The following is a 22,497-nucleotide window of genomic DNA, read 5'->3' as shown; positions in this document are numbered from 1 at the left end:
TGCATTTGGAGTAGAGGGAATGATAAATTATGAGGTTCCCATATATTTCTCTAGTTCAGTGCAATACAAACAGAAATGATATATATATATATACTCTAATGGGTATATGAATAATGAATGTTGCTGCTGTATTTTTATTATATGGTAATACAAAATTGAAAAATAATGTACTCAGAAGATTTCTGATGAGTTAATAACATGTGGATTTATTCTCACACATTCAGTGAGTGAAATTTTATGTTATTTTATTCTAGACTTACTGTGAAATTTTTATTTGTAGCTTGTTAGAAAATCATTAAAGATTGATCTCATCTCTTATTATTCTGTTCTGAAGCTATTCCAACATCTTGATTATTTATTTGAACTTTCTTGAGACTTTGAGTGATACTAACGGTCACCATCTTTAGAATTAATTTCAGCCGAGGGAATAAGAAATTTAATTTAATTTCAATCGAGAAGTAGTGTGTGTGGCAAAAGAGCCCCTGAGGAAGGGTCATGTAAACTGAGAACTGAGTGATGATAGAGTAAGGCAGTTGCAGAGTGACAAAAAGAATAGCATGTTGGAGTATGCGACATCCCTAAAGTCAAAGAATCCCATGTTGCCCTAGCAACATGGGAATTACTGGCAATCTCCCTACTGCCTGCCTCCCCACACATATCAGCACCGACTATTAACCAGATCATCAGCCTTCTTCAATTTTCTTACCCTGATATTTGCTGAGAATCCCTGGAAGACATTGGCTTTCGCATATACACAGTTCTTTTCATTTTGTATGGCATATAGAAGAGAAAGAAGTCTCCTGCCCTTGCTCACTGGGGTCACCTGTTCTGGAGTCTCCTGTGTCTCAAAGTTGCCATGGCTGTCTGTCGGCAGTGGTGATATCTGCCTGTGTCTTTATGAGGCTTCCAGCACTGATGCTGGTGCCATTGATACATGCACCAAGGACACTGTTCTCTGATTGCTGCTGACTCTCCTCATTGAGGACCCATATGTGTTAGCTGACTGAGCACTCTGTGGACTGAGCTCTGCTCTGTATTCATCGCTGAAGAAAGGGGATCTCTCTCGTGCCCTCCTTCTACCATTCTTGTGTGTTCCTTAGTTCTGTAAGTGCCCAAAATTTGTTTTGTATTGTTTTGTTTTGTTTTGTTTTGTTTTGTTTTGTTTTGTTTTGTTTCAGGCTTGACTTCTCCAGAGTTCTAAGTCTAGACCTCCTCTTCCATTTCACTTGAGTCCATTGTCCTTAAACCCCTCTTTTGAGAACCAGTCTTCAATTTTCTTAGCACAGTTTTCTTCCCAAGAAGTTCCTTAGTCTTTCATGTAAATAGACTTATAGTTATTTCCAGGTCATAGGTGTTCTAGTTATGCCAGATTTCCTGAATCCCCAGGTGAACACACCATTATTTCAAGCCATGGTCATTCTCATGTTACTTCTATATTTTTGGCAGCTTACATTTCTCAATAAACATCTTTTGCAAAAAGTTTTTTAGTAATGTGATTACATGTGAATTTTGAAAATTCCTTGTTTGATTCCAGAATCTTTGTTTGGTGCTTACAAGGTGATCTACAGACAATGTATCTGATTAAACTAGCCATTCCCATCTCCCTCATCCCTTTAAACATTGTTAACTAGTTCATTAGTAAAGACATATAATTATCTTGTGATATATTATAGGAGTTGCTATGTGTATAAAATTCATTGTAAATTATAATTTAAATAAAATGACAGTAAAGTTGACTAAGAGACAAAGCATCATTTTCCATACTAAGCAGAGTGAGTCTAGCCTTTGCTTGCCTTCTGCAGAATGTCCACATGACATAATAGGACAATTGGATTTAGAATTAGAAGGCCTGGTTAAGAGCCCTAATTTTGCCACTTATTGGTTGCCATTTAAGTTTTTTGAATTTCAGTTTCCTTCTCTGTGAAATAAGGCAAAACTATCTGGCCAGCTTAATAATAAAAATATAATGAGTGGTAACGTTTATTGAACGCATACCAGGTTCCAGGCAGTGTGCTAAGCATGTTAGAAGCTTTATCTCAATTAACCCCCACAACAACCCTCCAAAGAGGGTACTAAAAAAAATGACCTTGAACACAAAAACCTGCACATTGGTGTTTAGAGCAGCTTTATTTATAACTGCCCAAACTTGGAAGCAACATAGATAGCCTTCAGTCGGTGAACAGATAAATAAATTTTGGTACCTCCAGACAATGGAATATTATTCAGTGCTAAAAAGGAGTGAAAAAAAAAAGCCATGAAAAGACATGGAGGGAAGTTAAATTCATATTACTGAGTGAAAGAAGCAATCTGAGATTGGCTCCTATGATTCCAACTATATGATATTCTGGAAAAGACAAAACTATGGAGACAGTAAAAAGATCAGTGATTGCCAGGGGTTCAGGAAAAGGAAGGGGTGAATAGATGGAGCACAGAGGATTTTTAGAGCAGGGAAGATACCCTATGATACTATAATAGTGGATATATATCATCATACATTTGTCCAAACCTATAGAATGTACAACACCAAAAGAGAGCACGAATGTTAACTATGAACTTTAGGTGACTATAATGTGTGTCATAATTTCATTAATTGTAACAAGTATTCCACTCTGGTGAAGGATGTTGATAATGGGGTAGACTAGCATGTGTGGGGGCAGGAGGTATATGGGAAACCTCTATACCTTTCACTCAATTTTGCTGAGAATCAAAAAAAAAAAGTCTGAAAATAATCCTGACCTTGATAGTGGTTAAGTAACGAGCCCAAAGTCATATAGCTATTAAGTGAAATAACTAGGCTTCATACCCAGACCATCTGACTCCAAATTGTTGCACTTAACTGGTGTGCTCTCCTGAACAGGAGATAATGTTCAAGTGTATGTGAGTGGTATCAACTCTGAAATTACTGTGGCTACTTTCCCCTGAGATCTGTGGTTGAAGCTAGTCATTTCTCAAAATAAGCAACTGCATTCTCTGTAACTGCCAACTGATATCATTTCCCAGATATATATGGTGATTTTACATTTTAAAACTCTTGGAAATTAATCTAACAATGTAACATTGTATTCAAAAACCATTACTCAGAATTATTTTAATGTGTTTGTATCCCTTTACAGATTTTAACACATTTATATAGTTATAAAGTATACATACTTTGTATTACGTATGGAAGTATACAACTTTGCATTATGCTTATTTCACTGAATATTAGATTATGTACGTGTTTAATTCATTTATTCATTCAAAAGATATTATTGAGCTTCTAATGTAAGCCAGGCATTGTCTAGTTTCTGTGAATCAACAGTAAGCAAAATTGCCAATATCCCTATCTTAAATAATGCCTTCTAATACAGAGAGAATATTATAAATGAATGATGGAAAGTGATGAAGTAGAATAAATAAATAAAGCAAGGTAAGGAGGCAGACAGTGACAGATAGGCAAAGTGATATTTTAAAATAGTCTGATTAGGGAAGGCATCTCTGAAAAGGTATTGTTTGAGTAGAGACCTGCATGAAATGAGGGTATGAGCCCTGCATATATCTCAGGAAGAGTATTCCTAACAGTGAGTCAGTATATACAAAGGCCCTGAGGTCAGAGGGAGCTTGCTGTGTTTGAAGAGCAGCAAGAAGACCAGAACAGAAGGGGTAAAATGTGGGGAAGATTGGTAGAAGATGCAGGCTGGGACAGGGGTGAAGGGATGGACAGAGGAAGAGAGGATGCTGTTGGGAAGAACAAGTGGGGCCTCTGGAGGGTTTCTAGGAAAGTAGTGATACAATCTAATTTATGGCTTAAAGAAGCACCTGCGTGGCTCAGTTGGTTTAGTGCCTGACTCTTGACTTTGGCTCAGGTAATGATCTCATGCACTGTTAGACCAAGCCCTGCATTAAGCTGAGCATGGAGCCTGTGTGAGATTCTCTCTCTTCCTCTCTCTCTGCCCCTCCCTCACTCGCTTTCTGTGTGTGTGTGTGTGTGTGTGTGTGTCTTCTCCCCCCTTCTCAATACATAAATAAACTTAAAAAAAATTACTCTGGCTTTGTTCAGAAAATAAACTACAGCGGGTAGAGTAGAGGCAGCGACCAGTTAGAAGGCTATTGTAGCCAAAGTGATAGATGATGGGAGTTAGGTCGTAACAGCAGAGGTGGTGAGAAGTGGTCTACTGAATATTGTTCAAAGGTAGAACTGATCAGATTTGCCAGCTGCTGTGAGTCCTGGGAGAAAGGAGGCAAAAATGATGCCTGGTTTCTAACCTGAGCACACAGAAGGTTGAAGTTGCCAATTATGGAGAGGAAGGAAATTAAAGGAAGAACAGATTTGGGGTGGAGATTGGTAAGATAGGAATCAAGAGTTCAATGTAGACAAGATCAAGTTAGTCATTGTTTGTGCTGGTCTTAGTCTATCAATAACCAAGGTTGTGGTTGAACTGGCCCTTGCAATTCTTATTATGATTGCAAGATGCTCTTCAGTGATAACCATCAGGAAAGTTTGAAAAAATAAAGGTTTATTACTTACAGGATCTGGCGATTGCACAACACACCTGGAGCCACACAACAAGATCACGGGTAGAGAGAGAATGCAAGCATGCACCCAGGGTTCTGCTTTTGTGGGGGTTGAGGGTTTCATGGCTCACTCTTTATTGATAAATTTAAAGCATATGGATGGGAAGAGAAAAGCAAGTGGCCCAAATGATCAGTTGTTGAAATCAACCAAGATCTCTAAAACAAGGGAGTTTTGGTAGGGGTAAGCAGCCTAGCTCTTTATCTGGTTGTGTGGCTAGCAGATGTGTTAATAGGAGTTTGCCATCTTCGAAGTGGATGCCTTTTTTGAACTGGATGTCTCTTTGATGTGGATGCATCAGCAATCACAGCTTAAGTCAGGCACCTGCATTGCAAAAAAGAAAAAAACAATAACTGTCAGAGCTTATGTTACCGTCATCCAGGTGGATATGTCAAGTATCCAATGGATATACAAGTGTTGAGTTCTGAGAATGAAGTCCTGGTTAATTTGAGACTGTAATTTAGGGGAAAAAAGTAAGAGATGAAGAATTGGGCACATGACCATTCAACGTAGAAAGGTCAGGAAGATTTGAAAAGAAGTGACTGGTGAATGAGAAACAAAACCAAGGTGTGGTCTTCTGGAAGCCTGGTGAGAAAAACGTATCACAGAAGGGATCCTCTATGTCAAAGGCTCCTGGCAGATCGAGCAACATGAAGACTGAGCCTTGGCCACTGGATGTAGCCATGATGGTTTAGTATAACCTGATACAGGGAGAATGGCAGGTCAAATTAAGGAATTGGAAACAACAAATACAGACAATTCTTGAGACCTTTGTTTGAAAGGAGGGTAAGGAAAAGGGATGAAGGCCAACAAGGAGATCTTTTGGTTTGTTTGGCTTTTGTTTTAACATAAGAAATATTACAGCACATTTGTAAGCAGATTGGAAAGACCCAGCAGTGGGATACCTGGAAGGCTCAATCGGTTAACCTTCTGGCTTTGGTTCAGGTCATGATGTTCATGGTTCATGGGTTTGAGCCAGCATGGGGGTCTTTTCTGTCAGCGCAGAGCCAGCTTGGGATCCTCTGTCTTCCACTCTCTCTGCCCCTCCCCTGCACACATGCATGCACTCTCTCTTAAAAATAAACATCAAAAAAAAGAAGAAGAAAGAAAGAAAGAAAGAAAGAAAGAAAGAAAGAAAGAAAGAAAGAAAGACCCAGTAGAGAAGGTCAACTAATGATGCAGGAAAGGGAGAGACAATTACACAATTAACCTCCCACTGATGCACCATAATGAACTTACCCTTTTTGCAATGATGTTCATTTAAGTTGCTTCTGATTTTTTTCTATAATGCTGCAAAGAAAATCTTTGTGTCCATTTATTTTTATTCATTGAAATCACTTCCTTAAGATAAATATGCATGTGAGGGATTAGTGGATCAAAGATCATGAACATTTTTAAGACTCTTGACAGTGACCTATTTCTTTAAAAAATCAATTTACCGTGCCACCAGTAATGTATAAATGATTTTTTTGCAACCTTGCTAGTTATGCCATATATCTTGAGCCCATAATTCCTGGAATCCCTATAGTGTCTCAATTGCCCTTATTCTAACAGACTGATAGTTCCTTAAAGACAGAGATCATGTCTTAATTATCTTTATTTCCTCCTGTTTTTCAGACCAAATATTTCATTACTAATAATAATTACAACAATAATTTATCTGAAATCCCTCTGTGTTAAATCATAATGATGTGCATATGGTGAAGTGGAAAAAAAAATCGCCAATTATGGAATCAAACCAACCTGTATTTGAATACCAGATTCATTAGGTGGGCTTTGCTTAAATCACTTTAAATTCCCCATTGGTAGAAAGATTAATAATAATCCCTGCTTTCTAAGTTGTGATGAGAGTTAAAATATCTGTAAATTCCCTAGCACAGAGTTAAGTATATTTTAGAGGAAATAGTGGAACTTCTAGAAAAACTTTTTCGTGAAAATACCTTGTGAACATATCATTTTTTAAAGACAGAAAGAAAAGAAAATCCTTCATGCAATACACCTTGTCTATAGTCCACAAATTTCTCATCTTATAGTTTTGTTAATTACCATTAAAAAAATCCCCGTGAATTTCAATTCTAGTAAACTGTCGAAACAGCAAGCACCTGGGGTATCTCTTGGGAGTGCACGGGCTGCTACAGCAGGCCTGGGATCAGCACTGTCTCTAGAAATAGTACCAGGCAGTTACCTCCAGGTGACTAAATGAGGCTTCATCTCAGCACACAAGCTTAGAAAGCTTTATGATTAGTCCAGCTTGCTATGATGAGGAAATAACACAAAGAGCACAAATGGAAATCAAACTCATCACAACATCCAGTCAATTTCCAAACAGGTAAGAGAATCTTTCGTGACATTAACAGTGCGAGGTTAGGAGGGTAAATACTGAGATTTATGTCTGTATCTGTTTGGGTGGCTGTATATGAGTGAGTCAGCAGAGAATCTTTGTGATATCTAGGGAAATATCTTTAGCCTCAAAGTTGGAAATTGAAATAAAATGCCATGCAATTATTCAGCATCTCTAAATAAAGATCCTACCGCAATCGTAAGAAGTTTCTCATAAAATGTGTATCCATCCTAAAGAGAATGGAGTTACAAATACATCCACTTGGACAGAACTGAAAAATACGTAAAAGATACTGAGTGGAGCGGATATTTTCTTATGTAGTTCCTACACTGACATTGCGGAAAAGATGACCTAGCTTGAATTTACAATCTAGAAAGGGAAACGTTAAATAGACTAAGTCACTAAATCTAGATGTTTTTTTATCATAACTGCATCTTGGGGGCCCTGCCTTTGCAAGCTGACTTCACTAAAAGACTAGTCAGATCTTCCACTGTAATCGGATGTGGGGGACCAAGGAATGAAAGTTAGTGACATGAGACATCCCTGGTCTAATTCCCAACCAGGGACCTCAGCTTTGTTGTTTTCCACCAGTAAACCAAGAACTGTCTGCCCTCATAAGAATTATGGCTCTCATTAAAAATTATGTATGAATTCATTAGTTAATCTGCACAGTGCTATCCTCAGGTGAAAAACCTCACAAAATATTTAGTTCACTTAAGTTTATTTCAAAAAATGTGTATTGAGTTTAGAATTTAGTTTGAGTGTTTAAAAATAATATAGTGGTTCTGGTGTTGGTACAAAGTTATGGATAATTCTGATTTTATCTGCGGTCTGTGATGATGAATAACCATGTCAAAAAATACTGCATCTGGAGTTTCAACTCATCTTAATAATAAAATTGGTGTAACTTCCTGTCTGATTCAATATTGCAGAAAACAGTCATCAAGATGGCCCAAATATATCATTTGATTCAAGTCAATCTCTATTTGCCATGAAATATAGAGTTGTCAGATTTTCTTTCTTTCTTCTTTCTTTTTTTTTTTAGTATGTCTCCTGTGTGAAACTTGAGCAGATAATGATCCCAAATGATTGCTTGACATTAATTTCAAAACAGGATTTTGGGTTTAGAAGCAAGATTTTAGACTAAAAAGAAACAAAAGTTGTTAGTGATTTTCTTTTAATATCTAGTGCATAGATACTTTTTAATGTGAGGAAGACTAATGTGTTTACAGTCTGTCATTTGACAGAATTTAAAGTCTTAAAGAAGATGTGACTTCTTAGTTTTATATACCAAAGCATCTTCCCTGACAGTTTCCACAATCTTAAATTTATTTTTTTAATTGCTAGGGTGAATTACTCAGATGACGATTGATGCTGGGCTGTGTTGTATGAAATTAGACATTTCTAAATTTACCTGTAACAAGAGAAATAAGTTAAATATAGCCTCCATTGTTTTTCTTATCAATCCATGCACTTGTATTTAACAATTTAATAATTAGACCAGATATAACAATCCTAATAAGTACCGTGGCCCCAATCATGTTAAAAGAAAAAAGACAAGAGTATTACAGAAAATACTGGAAGAGATAACATGAAATTGGCTGGGTCATGCTATGCATTACAGTTATGCCGCAGACTACATCACTTAGAGTCTTTCTTTTCTAGAAATGAGATGGTTCTCAAGGTGTTAATAACTAAAATAACACATTGTGGAAAATTATACACTTACTATTATTTTGCTGTCTCTTTCTGCAGATGAAAAAACACATAAGAACATTGACTAAATCTTATCCCATGTTCTGTCTTTATTCATTTTTACTTATGCAGAAAATTTGTTAATTCCCACTGTGACAGAAATATCAAGATTACTGAGAATAAAAGTTGAAAGGGCACTAGATCGTAGAGTTCTTATTTGCATCTCAAAAACACATGCCAATAAATCTCATTTCACTTTAGCATGTTTCTTGGAGAATTATGTAGTTCACCAAAAGAGCAAAAAACAGAATCCTATTACAGTCATTGACGTAGCACATAAACTACTTCGTGGAGGGAATGGAAATAAAAGGAAATTTATAACATCCTTCCATGGACGTTAGCCTCCAAACCACCCTTGCGATCAGACTGACTCTTCACAGTCTGTGTGGTCTCCCTGATGGTTCACAGCTCAAGCATTTGCATAGGAAAATTGACAGTCCCAAAAGAATAGATTTCTGTTGATTGAATGTAAGCACATATAAATCAAAAGGACCCACCTCTCTATTTTACCCACATTGGGAATAAAGCACCCAGTGGCCTGTGAGGAGTGCTAATTTCTTCCTTTTTAAAGTAACATTTATATATTTGATGGTTTTGGAAAATATCAGTTTCTGACTAGCAAACAACAGCTTGGAGACTTGAAGGATCATTACTTTACCCTTGGATATGTATTTCCAAGCATCCCTAACTGCCACTTAGAAGTTAGTTTGGTCTCAGTTCTTTCTTTTTTTTTTTTTTTTTTTAATTTTTTTTTTTTAACGTTTATTCATTTTTGAGACAGAGAGAGACAGAGCATGAACGGGGGAGGGTCACAGAGAGAGGGAGACACAGAATCCGAAACAGGCTCCAGGCTCTGAGCTGTCAGCACAGAGCCCGACGCGGGGCTCCAACCCATGGACTGTGAGATCATGACCTGAGCCGAAGTCGGACGCTTAACCGACCGAGCCACCCAGGCGCCCCTGGTCTCAGTTCTTAATGGAAACAGTGGTCAGATGTCTCCTCTGTCCTTTACAAAAGCTGCATGAGTGTCGCGGTCATGGCTGTGATGATTACACTTTTGTCATCTTGACCGGGCTGGGTGTAGAAACCTGAATTTGTCTGACCTGGTTTTCCAGGCAACATTTGCCTGATTATTGGGCTTTTGTCCAAACAGGGTTTCTGCCTGGCCCGGATTCCAACCATTTTCAGCTCCAGCTTTTGGCTGCTGTGTTCTGCCTCAGCATGAGAAATGGTGAAGGAAGTGGGGGGAGGACTGGGGTGGAAGTAATGTGGGGGCGGGGGGAGGGGCGGGAATGAAAGAGAACACAGGAATAAGAATAATGGAGAAGTAACATTCAGTACAAGATAGAAAACATAATCTGGGAAGATGAATGGGGAAATTTCTGTCGGCTTGGACATATAATAATGAGACTTGAAAACTCTGTTGAAAGCAAGTAACTTGCTATTATGTTTGTTTACTGTACCCAGGGTAATATCTATTTGTGGTTAAATCATGATTTTTCTCCTGTCTCTAAAGAACTTTGTATTAAACCTCTATTTCCTTCTATTTCATCCACAGATGTTTGTAACTTTTATAAAAATATTTTTATAAGTTATAAATAGACACAATTTCACAAGGTATGGGAATGGCAGTATCATAAAAGTATAGTGTTATTTTATAACATATGGAAGCTTTATCTCCTCCAGTGAATTTGTACATGGGAAAGTCAAGACTTGTACCAGTTCATGATTTTAAGAATATCTTACTGTAAGGATGGGGGTTTACTCCAAATCATATAGAATCTAAAATTTTCAGAACAGTGTATAAAAGTTTCTACTTAATTGCTAAATTTTAGAGGTCTTCAAAGGCAAAAGAGAGGTTTTTTATAAGAATGTTACTAGGGGATGTGAAAGGGAACACTAATTAAGAGGTAATATTAAAATAGAGTAGAGAGATTAATGAAATGAAGAAAAAACTAGGTTATAAAAAGCTTTTTAAATGAGTAGGACAAAAGCTTCTAATCTAAATCACTTAATTTGATTGTTTAATATTATCATTTAATTTTTAGTAGAGAGAAAAAAGAAAAGGATGATGAATATAAATTCTATATCTATAAATATATAATTTAATTTAATGCAATATCTATAAAGAGCCTTCTGTATGGTTTGGGATTTGGGTTGACTGTTCACATAACCATGGTTTGCAGGGGTGAAGTAGGGAGGAAGTGGAAGCAGAGATTCTGAAATCAAAAAATCCATCTTAAAATGTGCCATTTTAACTTTAAACCTCCAATACATATTCTCTCCAAACATTATGTCACTTTAGAAAAATCAAACTGTTTTGACCATTGCTTTTTCCTCTGACCTAAATTTCCTGACTGACTTTGGCTACAGCTCCATGATAACTGAAACAATCAGTAAATGCAAACACTGCAAACACTGGAAATCCAATCAGGCCACGTCTCCATGTGTTGATGTTATTACTGTTCCAGGAAATAAATAAAGAGACTTCATTTAATCAACAAAGTTGCTACTCAATTTCCCCTTGCCCTGAATATCCATAGAAGCAGGTCATTTAGTTAATGGTTCTTAACGTTGATATATAGTAAATTCATATCTTTTTGTTTGTTTGTTTGTTTGTTTGTTTTTGAGAGACAGAGCATGAGCGAGGGAGGGACAGAGAGAGAGACACACACAGAGAATCTGAAGCAGGCTCCAGGCTCTGAGCTGCCAGCACAGAGCCTGACGCAAGGCTGGAACCCACAAACCAGGAGATCATGACCTAAGCCGGAGTCGGACAAGCAACTGACTGAGCCACCCAGGAGCCCCTAGTAAATTCGTATCTTTAAGCCAAGTTTATGGAGCACCTTTTATCTATCAGTTTTAGCTGGTTTTTATCTAATAACTAGTGTGATCCTCAAAAGCCCCATGAAGGGGCACAGTTATTGTCCCCATTTGGCAGATGATGAAACTGAAACTCAGAGAGAAGTAATAATTTGACCAAGGCCCAGGATTAAATCCAAGTCTGTCTATTCCCTAACTATGCTCTGACCTATTATATTTTAGCGTGGCAAGGTTTTTTTTTATTTGGTATTTACTCACCTACCTGAAACTTCCAAACACACAAACACAATCATTTGAGGTTGTGTTCAGTCTTCCTAGTAATTAGAAAACAGAGTAGGCCAAAACTTTTAAATGTGTGAGCTCATAATTCAAGAACTTCCTAAGTATTTCCCTTTCCCACAAGGTCTTACCTTTCTAAACAAGAAACATAGAGACCTTTTCGCAGTCACTACCAGTACTCATTCAGCTCCTTCATGAATCTTTTAACCGATTAGCTAATCAATTGATTTTAGCTGCCTGTAACTACAACAGAGCAAGGATGTGAGAAACTCACGAAACTGATATCACAATTGTTTTCCAAATGTCTCAGAACATTACTCTGACCTAAACTCTAGTATCCTCATTTCATGTGTAAAAGGGGTAGCTCATCACAGTGTAGGATCTTAAGAAGCAAGATTAAGTCATCTGACATGTTATTGTTATGGCATAAAGGTCCATATGGTCCATATGGTCCATAAGACCATAAAGGTCTTAACTATATGGAGCAAAAGATTTTTCTATTTACCATTCCATCTTTCTCCTTTTGTTCTCAACATAAACTGGTCCTGGTGTTCTGCTGATTTCTTCATTGTATTCTCACTCCTTAACCCCCTAAAATCTCAATATACACGAATAACATGCTGATTTTAGCTTATGAGTTATCAACTTTTACTAACCCTTAATAACTCATTAAATGACCCTTAGAGATAAATAAAAATGTATAGAATTGTACATCATGCACCCATATTTCTACACAGTGACCCTAAACTTTTAAATGGGTTCCAGCGAAGACTCATTTGGCCTCCCAGTGCACCGGACCACATTTTGAGAACCGCTACCTGAAATCCACCAGTTATGCTTCATCAACAAATCCAACAGCCATTTATTGGTCCACATTTTTCTTAATCTCCAGCCGCATCTGGTAGTGTTGGCAAACCTCTTTTAGGAACTCTTCTCCTAACTTCCATAATACCATATTCCTGATTTTCCTCTGATCTTTCTCTCTCTCTGGAGATATCCATGCTGAAATCAACACCAACCAATAAGAAAACTTTTAGAGTCTTTTTGCCTTTTTCTAGATACTAGGGGTGGGTAATGTCTGACCTTGTAGTGCTAGTGTTGGTGTTAGAGGAGGCCTAGAAATAGCATCCTTCTCCTCCCCGCCTAAGATAGAGGAAGCAGCCTGTGGAGATAAAAATGTAGCTTTATTCTTGATAGATCTGCTGGAGATATGACTTAGGAGCATGATAACAATATACTTCTATGACTGCCTCTCCATCGTGGGCAAATTTACTAACTAGTCACAGCAATATCGGCCAACTGTGGTTTCCCCTAAAGGGACAGAGCTTTTACAACTTACTTTACCACTTACTAAGAGAAAACTAGATGATATGCTCTTTACAGACAAGCAGACCGCAAAAGGAAAGCACAGAGCCCACATGCCCCAGTATCTCATTCCAAATGTACCAATTATGCAAGTCATTTCCCCTCTGCTGGGGAGACCAAGGAGGGGAAGAATTAAGGAATATTACTTTATTTGGACTGCAACCACACAGAATAAAACATCAGCGTTGGGGAATAAGTGTTTCCTCCTAACATCATGGAAGGAAGAAAGCTATAGAAAGATGATAGTTACAGCATCACATTAAAATGGATAAATATTTGTATGATACATCTGGGTATATCTAATATATACACATGTATATTACATTATATTGTATTGCCTGCCTATGTATCAGAAAAAAGCTAACACTAAAAACACCACAATTTTTATTTAAGGGTAATGGGATAAAGTGTTAAGAATAATATTTACTTCTTTTACTAATTCTTGTGTTGTCTAAAGCTTCTATCATGACTATATTTAATTCTTATCATTAGAAAGATGAACTTTAAAACTCTCAAATTAGCCACAAGAGATAGACACTAACACTGATTTTTGAATTCCATTTACAACCAATATGGCACACAACTCAGAAAAAATTACATTGATTTTGCCTATGAGAAGCAAGCTTTAGAAAGTTTTAAGATGAGGGGTGTCTGGGTGCCTCAGTCGATTAAGTGTCCAATGTCAGCTCAGTAGGTGATCTCACAATGGGTAAGTTTGAGCCCTGCATCATGTTCTCTGCTGACAATGCGGAGCCCCCTTCAGATCCTCTGTCCTCCTCTCTCTCTCTGCCCCTCCCCTGCTCACTCCCTCCCTCTCTCTCTCTCTCTCTCAAAAATAAACATTTTTTTAAAAAATTCTTAAAAAAATAAAGAAAGTTGATAAGATGAAATGAACTTATTTTTTCTGAACGGTGGAAAAGTCAAACAGAGACATATTAATTACAAATCAAATATAAATTGTGTTAAATCAATTCTGTGTGTTTTTGAATGATTAGGCATTTCAGGTGAACTACTTAACCAGATATAACCCCTCAAAAGTAGTGCCCCGGTTTTGTAAACTTTCTACGCCTACCATGGAATCCAGATTCTTCCAATTAGTAACAGCACCATGTTGATTATGATGATTCATGTATTCTTTCATTCCACAAAGATTTTTTTTTAATACTGACTATGTGCCAGGTACTGTTCCAGGTCCTAGGGATATAGCACAGAGCCAGACTGACAAGGTCCCACACCAGTGGGGCTCACATTTTAGTAAGGGAAGAAATAAAAGAAACAAGAAACTGTCAGATAGTGATAAACACCGTGAGGAGAAGACAACACAGTGATGTGATAGGTGGTGGCCAGGGAAGGTCTCTCTGAGGAAAGTCGCATTTAAACTGAAAGCTGCCTGACTGGAGAGGGCCACCATACAGTGATACTGAACAACTCTTCAGGGGGCAAGAAGATGCCAATGCCATGAGGTAAAAATGAGGGAGGCTTGTCTGAGAAACGGCTTGAGGGAGGGATATGAGGCTCAGAAGGAACAGGAGCCAGTAAGGCCTTGGAGGCCCTAATTGAATTTAACCCTAAAAGTGATAGAAAGCCAGGAGCATTTTAAGAGAGAAACAGAAGCTGAACTCAGGAAAAAATAGACTTAAAAATAGATACAAAAGGCAGAGAAACTATTAACAAAAGTTTTCTGTCACTTCTTGTCTAAAACTGTGAAGAGAGAACATATCTTGTCTAGGACATCACAAAGAGCAAGCCAGCAGAACTCAGAAGATACAAGAAGATAACAATAAAACACATATTACAGAAATCAAAACCACATTAGAAACAAAAAGGATAGAACAGATTCTGCTGAAAGCATATGCCTGAGAAAATTTCAATTGAATAAAGACATACAAGTGGTAAGAGAAAATAAGTACACAAAATAAAGTAGTTAGAAAGACAAAAAAATTTATATAATTGCACAATTTGTGTCCTTGAGGATGAACTAAAAAATTATGTCAAAGAAAAATCATTCAAATGTATAATAGGAGAAAATATTTCTGAAATAAAGAATCTGAAATCTGTAGACTTCAAGGGCATGGCTGGCTGCAGGAACTATCAACCCAAGGAAATACCCTGATGAAAATTTTTAACTTGAAAGATGACAACCCCTGTCAGATTTCAGATGGAAACAGTAGAGCAGGTTATCTACAAGACAGGCTAGCCTCAAGCCAAGGTATTTTTCATGGCAACTTTCAATACCAGAAGGTGTTGGAATAATAGCAGAGTTCAAAGGCAAAAAATAAAAATAAAGCTTGAATCAAGAATTTAATATCCAGCCAACTTGTCACTGTTACAAACACCACATACATTCTCAAACATATGATGCCTCAGGAAATATAGCACTCATGAACCCTGCTTGAAAGAAGCTATTTGATAATGAAATCCGGCTAAATAAGAGATATAGCAAACTAAAGAACTCAGGAATAGTGGCACTCCTATTTAAAAAGGCTGATCATGACCACTGAATCCATTTGAATATTTAACTAACACTATAGAACTTTAAAAATTATAATTACAAAACATATTCATCAGTGTAAATAATGCTAACACAACCCAGTATCCGAGTGACTTAATACAATAAAAGTTTATGCTTAATTCATGTCGTTGTTTAATCAGGGGTGTTGGGCAGGGCCTCTGTGTCATACAGTGTTTTGGGGTGCCAGGTATCTGCCTTTGTGTGGCTCCACCATTTTCACAGTCTGAGAGTCACCCTGGAACCATCCAGCTTGTAGACAGAGAGAAGAGAGAAAGATAGAGAAGGCAGCCTCATTCTTAACTGCCTCAGACTGAAAATATCACCTCACTTTCAGTTATAATAATTGGTGAGAACTATCACATGCCTTCACCTAGTTGTAAATGGGCTGAGTTTCCAGGAGGAGGCAATAGGCTGGATGAGTAGTCTCTATTACAAGAATATAATGTAAATATATAAAACATAACAATATAAAAATAATAACATAATTATAAAAACTGGGAGATGATCATGAGAATTGGTGGGAAGAGATGTACATTGTCTTTGTTTTTCATAGCAGGAAGTTAATAAATACTTTCTAAAGTCTATAAATCAAGAAATAAAAGTTTAAATACATTGACATATATTATTTCATACTATAAATATAGACACTGGAAGAAAAAAATACAGAACAACAACAACAAACCAGACCACAATGCAAAAGATAGAAAATTAAGGAAAAATAAAAACAGATTTAAAAAGATAACATAAAATAATACAACACATCTAGGTCTGTTAAAATAATGAAAGTGAATGGGATAAACTAGCCTATTAAAAGTAAGACATTATTAGATAAGAATCTAAACATGATATTTGATTACAGTATATATTATAAATATAGAAATATATCCCAGATATATTAATAAGTGAAAAAAGCAAATTGTGGAATGATATGTGTTGTTTATTTGTACTTAACAGTGATAAACATGATGTATAATATATACATGTTATTTTTATATAATATATGTATAGAAAATATTTGAATGATACACAGGAAGCAGTGTTATTTCTGGATATTGAAAGGACAAGCATGTTTTCACTTTTTACTATGTATCTTTCTGTACCTTGATTTTTTTAATAATAAGTATGAAGTTTTTATTATAAAAACTTAAACAAAATATAACTAAAGTCCAACATGGAATACTCTTGGAGAACTGAAAGATGCAAACAAAAGGAGGAGGAAGGCAAGGTTGTGGAAGGCTGACAGAATGGTCTTTGAGCTGAGTCTCCAGGGAGAATGAAGGAAGCCCAGCCAGTGATTCAGATATACACTGACACAATGCAAAAGGGTATGGCCTGTTTAATACACCTTACATACAGCTGGAGGATAAAGAGCATGATGGGAAGGACTGGGAGGTAACACTGGAAGGACAGGGAGATTGCAGTGAACCAAGGAGTTAGAACCTCTCATTAGAAAATGAGTTTTCCTGGGGCACCTGCGTGGCTTAGTTGGTTAAGCATCTGACTTCCGCTCAGGTCATGATCTCACTGTCAGCTGTGCCGACAGCTCAGTGCCTGGAGACTGCTTCACGTTCTGTGTCTCCCTCTCTCTCTCTCCCTGTCCCTTCCCTGCTTGTGCTCTGTCTCTCTCTGTCTCTCTCTGTCTCTCTCTCAAAAATAAATGAACATCCAAAAAAATTTTTAAAAGAAGGAAGAAATAAAGTTAGATTTCCTTAAAGTATTTTAAGTAGTGATTCCATTGGGCTAGCATTCTGCACAGATCACTATGATGTCCATATAGGGAATGAATTAGAAGCCAAAGAAGATTGGCAACCCATGAAGATTCTATTCAAACAGTCCAGATGGCCGTGGTAGTCGTCTGACCCAAGATGGTAGAAATGTTAGATGAAAATGGATTCAACCTTCAACAGATATTTAAAAGGTAGAATAAATAGAACTTGATAATTAATCGGATGGTGGAATGAAGCATGAGGGAAAAAAATCAAGTCAATTGACTCCCAAATATGAGACTTCATCCCATTATATGGGATACAGAAATAGGTGTAAATTTGGTCACAGAGGGGGAGAGGAAAAAAGGTAAGTTCAGTTGGTGATATTGAGTTTGAAGTGTAAGAAGTAAGACATTCATGTAGAAGGAAGCAGGTATAAAATTCTGAGAAAGGTGGGAATGTAAAATATGAAAATAAAAATAAAATAATATTGGGGCATCTGGGAGACTTAGTCAGTTAAGCCTCTGTCTTTGACTCAGGTCATGACCTCATGGTTCGTGAGTTTGAGCCCCACATTGGGCTCTCTGCTGCCAGCATGGAGCCCACTTCGGATCCATGTCCCCCTCTCTCTCTGCCCCTCCCCCGCTCACACCCTTGCTTCTCTCTCAAAACTAAACATTTAAAAATAATAAGAAAATAAAATACTGTCTAAAAATAGCAGAGGACAACACAGAATTGTAAAAAGGGACGTGGCAATTGTATAAAATGCTTCTGATAGGTCAGGGTCTTCTCCTTGGTTCAAAGACATAAACAGGGAAACTTTTGATTTTATTCCGGGAATTCACTTGACAATCTAACCTCTGGACAAAATGGGATGCTCCTTGTTAATAATGTGGAGTTAGACGTCCCAGGTAGCAATGGGCACACAAAGTTAGAAAGACATAGGGCAGATTCCTCTTGACAGGCTTGGTCCTGAGGAAGCTGGGTTCCTTTGTGGCTGTTGGGAACGGAGACTTTGAGGGGCTTTGAGGTCACCTCGCTAGGAAGAGAGTTGACCATTTGGCCTTCCTCCTCCTAATGGGGCCACTGGGTGTGGTCTTGACTCTTACTGGGTTTGATCAGATGGCAGACCAGGCTGCATTACATCAAGAGGGGTCTAACATTTAGAAAACTGCCCCCCTCCCAGGCAAAAATTATTCACCTGTTCTTGAAAAATAAATTGCTAAAAGCCAATCACATACTTCTAATTTAAATATAATGCTGGTGAATAGAATTAAGTACTACATTTTAATGAATTCCACTGGACTGATTTATGTCTAAGGGTCACAGGCTTCGATTACTTTAGTGGACAATCCAGTGATCAAAGAAAGTCTTATTACAAAGTAGTATCTCTTTTTCCCGGGTTGTGGGGTAGCTGGGGTGGACCCTAGGCCCCAGGTAAAGAGTGTTGACTCAGAACTCTCTTAACGAGGCAGAGGCCAAAAACATTTAAATACAGATGGAGTTTGAAATCTTTGAATTTTTTAATATGTTCCATTTTTTTCTGTATATGTATTTATAATACCAATAAAATACTCGATTGTTTTTGGATAGTAACTCTATTTGCATTATTTACTGCTGTGAATAGCTTTATGGCTTGGTATTTGCATTTGGAAAGAGCCTTTGAATCTCTTGAAATTAAAAACTTAAATCATTTGTATGTTAAATAATACAAATGACTAAATGGGTTTAGAATTCAGACTAAAATATATCCTGCATTATTGCATGGTAACTTTGAAGTTGTGACACTATTGTTATTGCCATGGAAATTTATATTCTATCATAGTTGTTATGATTTTACATGATAGGAGGAAAAGAAGCTGTGCATCTCTAGCACCTATCCAGAAGGAAGGAATGAACGTATATCCTCTAACTACAGGAATTCTTACACTTTGATTTCTTCTGAAATAAAATTCTCATTTTGTCTCAAATCCTTTGTTTTTCTCCAGTTGCACTCATACATAATCTCTGGCACATGTTAGACCCTCAAATATATACTTATTTGTTTGTACTTCATTTGAGTATCACTATTTTATGGGGGATATCTCAGGCAAGCAGAGAACTGAGGCAAATTATTCAAATATTTTGATGCAATGAACCAGTTGATTGCAATTTTAAACTAATTATTTCAACTAATTTCTTGACTCTAGTTAGGTAGTCTAAATTCCTGTTTCAAATGCACAGCTTTTGCCTTCTTAGAAAGTTGCCATTTTGAGTGATTTTTAATCTTGACTTCCCATTTCACTTCCATTTACCATTTTCATCTGGGGAACTTCGATTTTAATACTGTTTCCACAGTTACAGGCTTCGAGCTAATCATGACCCTGGGAATTGAGTTCTCAAGTGTGTATGCAAGCCCCTTGAGTCTCGGTTCCCAGCGTAGACTGCTGGCTCCAAACCCTGCCCGTAGGGATCAGAAGCAGTGCCTGCCTGCTCACCCCGCCTGACAAACACTGGGGGTGAGCCAGAAGTCAGTGGTTCCTAATCAGCATTTGCAGGAACTGAGGAACCCATCTTTGGCCTTGCAAAGGAAGAGGAGTTAAGTCTCCGGTGCAATGTCCCCTATCTGTTGGTGGTTTCCACAGCCTTGCAGAGCCAAAAGGAAACTGTTGGACAAAAGGAAGCCCTCTCTTTCTCAGAACCACCAGATGGACTGAGTTTTTCTTATCTTTTGGATTTTCCATAAGGCATGTTTCCATAGAACATAAAGCATGCATGAAACTATAATGCTTTCCTCATTACTACATTTCCAAATCCTGATCATCTTTCTGGGTTGAGCTCAAGTCTTACTTTTCTGTATTAAATTATGCTGTTTTATATCAGAAAAAAAGTTGGTCTATAGACAAGTAGAGAGAATAATATAGCAAACAATTATAAATTATAAATTATAAAATAATATAGCAAATATACATTTGATGGGTTTTATTTCATAAAAAAAGTTATCACTGATGGTGTTGATATAGCTTTTCTACCTATCCCCCCAACATAATTCTCCCTTCCCCCTCCTCAGAAGCAAGTTGTACTTTATCATTGGACTGTTAGCTAAAGTTTTGAAATGGTTCTGACCTTTTCTGGATCTCAGTTTTTGGCAAGGAGTCCAGTTTCAGTTTACTAAGTGACCCACTTCTATGGTCCCTGACCCTAGGCAAACATTAAAAGATACTAAGGTGTGGGTGCCCGGGTAGCTCAGTCAGTTGAGCATCCAACTCTTTATTTCCAGCTCAGGTCATGATCCCAGGGTCATGGGATCAGACTCTTTGCTGAGCATGGAGCCTGCTTAACATTCTCTCCCTCTCTCTTTCTCTCTCTTGCTCTCTCTCTTCCCTTCTCTCCCATTCATGTTCTCTCTCTCTCTCTCTAAAATAAAAAAAAAAAATAAATTAAATTAAGAAAAAAAAAAAGATCCTAAGGTATAAAAGCAGTCGGGAACTTCAGCTGGGTTCACCATTTAACTGATTCATGTCTTTTGACCTCCCCAAATCCCTCTGATACCTGTAACATTGAGTATTTGGTCCAGTTTCCAATCACTTATTTTGTACTAACTTTATGCATAGAAGTTATGTATAACTTTATGTATTATTTCCTTAAAAAACGATAAATTCTCAGTTGAGCATTTGACCACGTCGGCTCAGGTCATGATCCCACAGTTCTTGAGTTCGAGCCCTGTATCAACCCTGCCGCTGTCAGTGCAGAGCCTGCTTCGGATCCTCTGTCTCCTTCTCTCTCTGCTCCTCCCCTGCTCATGCTCTCTCTCCCCATCTCTCAAAACTAAATAAACATTAAAAAAAAAAAAAAACCAATAAATTCTTGAAAATGTTCCATTGTCCTTTTACAACAAGCTGTGAAAAGGTCCTGTAAGAATGTTTATACTATAGTAGATTATGCATGTAAGCCAATCTCTTTATCACAGAAGTGCACAAATAGAGGTGTGCTCCACTTTATAGAATAGATGATATTGCAACCATCTAACAGCTATTTTATAACCTGCTATGGTCAAGTTAATGAAATAAGCATTATAAAATATAAGAAATGCATGAAGAGTTGGTTTCCCCATCTTGCAAAATACCTACCTCAAATGATTATGATGCATTTTTGAAAATACTTTGTTAACTAGTTCACAATTTTACTTTAAATGTAGTAATACCACCCATGGCTGAAACAAAGGCTATACTATGAATTTTGTAACTTGATTTGTATTTTAGGAATTTTTAAATATTTAGCTGTGCTTTTCCCCCCAAATAACCTGAAAATTAAGAGTGTTTGCCCAAACAAATGAAAAACAACTGTTTACCCTAGACCAAATTATGAGTACCATTGGCTTCTTTACCGGAGTTTGAAAATGCATTATTGCACCTTGTTCTTTTGCCTTGCACTGGCAGTGGATCACTACATAAAGAAACTGCCAAGTCTAGCATCACAGAACCTACACAGCATGTGACTGTGTGTGAACACAAATTAAAGATGTCCTAAGGCTTGGATTGCTGAAATGTACTTGGCCGTATACTCCAATCTGTCATCTGGCCTTAAGCTAAAGGCCAGCACACATTTCAGGGAAATTCCTTATGAATTGATTATTCCCTAGCTTTATTTATTATACCTAGACAAATTGCATCATATTTTTAACTAACATCATTTAAAATTTCACATAAAATGGCCCTAATCTCCATTAAAAATGCAATAAAGCACCATGAGTATGAATTTCTCAGTCACAGAAATTGTCATGGTCAGCCATCAGCGGGCACTGAATGTGGAACCAAAAATTTACTGTAATTTTGATTTATTTTTTCCTCTATTTTTCAGACGCTGCAAATGGATGTAAACAGGCTGAACATAACCTTGCTTCGGATATTCCGCCAAGGAGTGGCTGCAGCTTTAGGACTCTTACCCCAGCAAGTGCACATCAATCGCCTCATTGTAAGATGCCTACATTTTGCATTCCCAGTACAAACTTTGATCTTTATTGAAGGCTTTAGTAATAAAGAGCCCCCGTGCTACAGTTCTATGGCCCAGGAGCCAAATCTGGCATACCACCTCTTTTTGCAAGGAAAGTTTTATCGGAGCAAGCCTCACCCATTTGTTTACGTATTGTCTATGGCTGCTTTCGTGCTACAATGGCATAGTTGAG

General features: G+C 37.4%; 1 protein-coding gene across 1 annotated transcript in view; it reads left to right on the top strand.

Annotated features, from left to right (window-relative positions):
- Positions 1 to 22,497, top strand: part of PTPRR (protein tyrosine phosphatase receptor type R) — a 274,918-nt gene that overhangs the window by 136,182 nt on the left and 116,239 nt on the right. The window contains exon 10 of the mRNA XM_060656975.3: positions 22,173 to 22,286. Within this exon, the coding sequence (XP_060512958.3) occupies positions 22,173 to 22,286 (114 nt within the window). The remainder of the gene's footprint in view (positions 1 to 22,172; positions 22,287 to 22,497) is intronic.

Source organism: Panthera onca, chromosome B4 (genome assembly GCF_046562875.1).
Source record: "Panthera onca isolate mPanOnc1 chromosome B4, mPanOnc1 haplotype 2, whole genome shotgun sequence".
In the NCBI taxonomy this organism is placed as follows: Eukaryota; Metazoa; Chordata; class Mammalia; order Carnivora; family Felidae; genus Panthera; species Panthera onca.
This window is presented reverse-complemented; position numbering and strand designations above follow the sequence as displayed.